Genomic DNA, 2,796 nt, shown 5'->3' on the forward strand with positions numbered 1-2,796 from the left:
GATATAATAATTATAGTTATATATAGTTATATAAGTGGGCGTGTTGTTCTTCTTCAGGTCGGTATTGATCTCCTGAGCAGGAACCGTAATAACTGATCACAGCGCATTGATCTCTTCTTCACTCGGTGGTTCAAACTGTTCTTCCACCAGTAAGTGATGAGACTGCAAGTTAAAGACAGCAGAATAAGATCTGAGGATGAAACAGTGCATTAAGAGTTATTTCTGTGTACTTTAACTCACATCAGGAGATAAACATGCAGAATAATTTCAGTCTGTCGCTGTTAGTCGGAGTATTACGGTCATTGTAAGCCACGCCCCCTCCCCTCTGTCTGTGCGCTGATTGGACCGCTCCCGTCACCTGACCGGGGCACAGCGGAAGCAGCGGAGTCGGCAGCAGAAAGAAGGTTGAGGAAATAAACAAAATATAAACGATTAATTTAAACCAGAATAAACAGATCCAGTCTCTGCTCTCCGGTACCGGGCGGTACTTCGACCTGTTAACTACCGGATCCGGTGATGTGTCGCAGTTTCAGCCGTTAGCTTTGTTAGCACGAAGCAGATTTCCTGTCAAAGTCCGCCGATAGAAAGTGAAAATATAACAGCGCAGTTACCGGACACATGGAGGCCTTACCGGAGACCTTACCGGAGACCTTACCGGAGACATTACCGGAGACATTACTGTAACTAACTGTGTGTTTATGAGCTAATGCTAGCTGCTAGCTGCTGTTATTATAGTAATAATCAGTAAATAAAGATGGCGGCTGTTGAACCGCTTCAGATACTTTTAATAATCCGCTGTTTTATTATTATTATTATTATTATTATTATTATTATATCATTATTTGCACATTTTTGTTGTTTGAGGCCCAAAAACGGGAATTTCCCACCGCTACGTCGCTACGTCACCATTACGTACTGACGTAGCGGTGACGTCAGGAAGCGTAAATATTAAAACTTTATTTTTATTTAATTTCAAATCTTTGAATCTTTATTTTACTGCTGTATCATCACTGTTGTTACTGAGATACAAGTTCACTCAATAATCCTCAAAGTTAATAAATTAAACTGCAGTTTAAGAAAATTACTTAAAATAAAGAATATAATTCTATATATATGTTATATACTGTATTATTTATATATATGTATACATATATACAGTGAGGTGAAGACATCAGATAATAATACTGCGATATGATTCACATTAATGTTTGAATAATAACAATAATTGTTCAAACAGGAAATGTGTCACTGATGCTGAATTTCAGAATAAATGTATTTGAATCAGGTTTGATACTCGGTGCTTTAGGCACTACAGATGCTACAGTATCAGTGTATTGATCCATCAGTTTCTGTGCTTTCAGGATCCCTTGCAGCCGTCAGGATGCAGAGCACCACCAACTACCTGTGGCTGATCTCAGACCTGCTCGGTCAGGGAGCCACGGCCAACGTTTACCGCGGCAGACACAAGGTACGCCGCCGGTCCACAGCGGTGGATCCTCGTTACCTGTTACAGTCCAGCTGATTCAGTAGAAAGCTCCCAGTCCCTGATCAATACTCGTATTCCCATTAATAATTCAGCTGCAGTGCATCATTAATTATAATATTAATAATATATAATATTAATATAGTCAATAATTTATATATTTTATATTAAATAATGAATAAACAACAGACTCTCTGTAATCTTTGATCTTCTTGTTCTTCTCCTTCCTGAATATACATCTCAATCTCTGGAACATCAATGTTAAAACAGCTTATTGATCTATTGTGTCGTCATGGCAACAGACGTTTATTGATCCTGTAGCGCCATCATCAGGTCAACGTCTGAATGTGTCCAATACAGAACTACAAACATTCCCATCAGCCTCTGCTGCACTTTGTGTTTACTGATCATTAGCTAATGTTAGCATGTACGATTTTAATGATTCATTGAGATTAAAAACTTTACTCAGGTTGGATTGTGTTTATTTATCTACAGTATTCATTCAGATACGCAGTAAACCGTAACACAGATCAGCTGATCAATCAATAAACAGATAGTCGCAGTGTTTCTGTCCAGTAGAAACTTCCTCAGAGGAAACGTGTGGGTGGATTTTCCGGCTCCCCGACGAGAGGAAGCAGAATTATCTGAGTTATCTGTTGACATCAGGAGGGAAGAAGGAAGAACTGTGTTTCGTCTTTTTACTTCTGAAAGCTCAGTGGAGTTTGTTCTCGTCACAGTTTGTGTTTATAGTTGATCCAAAAAATCCTTCAGGCTGTAAACTGCACCGACGGGGAATTTCCCAAAACTTTACACCTGAATCTTTAAAGTCTGAGGATCCGTCTGAACCTGATCTTCTGTTTGAATCTGGTCTCACCGCCTCAGGTGTGTCAGCTCTGATTAGTGAGTCTAATCAGAGAAATGTTCTACTGTACGCGGGTGTGGTACATCTGTAAAAGTATAAAGATTATTTTAGGTTCCACGTCCACAAAACCTCAGGAGACCTGTAAAATGATTCATGTAGAAATGTTTCTGTAAAGTTTCTGTAAAGTTTCTGTAAAGTTTCTGATGATCAGCTCCACATTTGGACTTTGGAATAACATTGAAATGTGTAACATGTGTCTAACTGCATGTTTCTGTATGTCACTGTAGAAAACTGGGGACCTGTACGCAGTCAAAGTGTTTAACAACCTGAGTTTCTTGAGGCCACTCGACGTCCAGATGAGAGAGTTCGAGGTTCTGAAGAAACTTAACCACAAAAACATCGTCAAACTCTTTGCTGTAGAGGCAGAGGTCAGTAACTGATAATGTAGAGG

General features: G+C 39.3%; 1 protein-coding gene across 1 annotated transcript; it reads left to right on the top strand.

Moving 5' to 3' along the window:
* The first annotated feature begins 340 nt into the window (after window positions 1-340).
* LOC118341844 (serine/threonine-protein kinase TBK1-like) lies at window positions 341-2,785 on the top strand. The gene is made up of 3 exons (XM_035680246.1): window positions 341-404; window positions 1,362-1,468; window positions 2,633-2,785. The coding sequence occupies exons 2-3, from the start codon at window positions 1,382-1,384 to the stop codon at window positions 2,783-2,785; spliced, it is 240 nt and encodes a 79-aa protein (XP_035536139.1). The 5' UTR covers window positions 341-404; window positions 1,362-1,381.
* The last annotated feature ends 11 nt before the right edge of the window (window positions 2,786-2,796 follow it).

This window comes from Morone saxatilis, unplaced genomic scaffold (genome assembly GCF_004916995.1).
Source record: "Morone saxatilis isolate NCDOM2014 unplaced genomic scaffold, NCSU_SB_2.0 Contig10, whole genome shotgun sequence".
Lineage (NCBI taxonomy): Eukaryota > Metazoa > Chordata > Actinopteri > Moronidae > Morone > Morone saxatilis.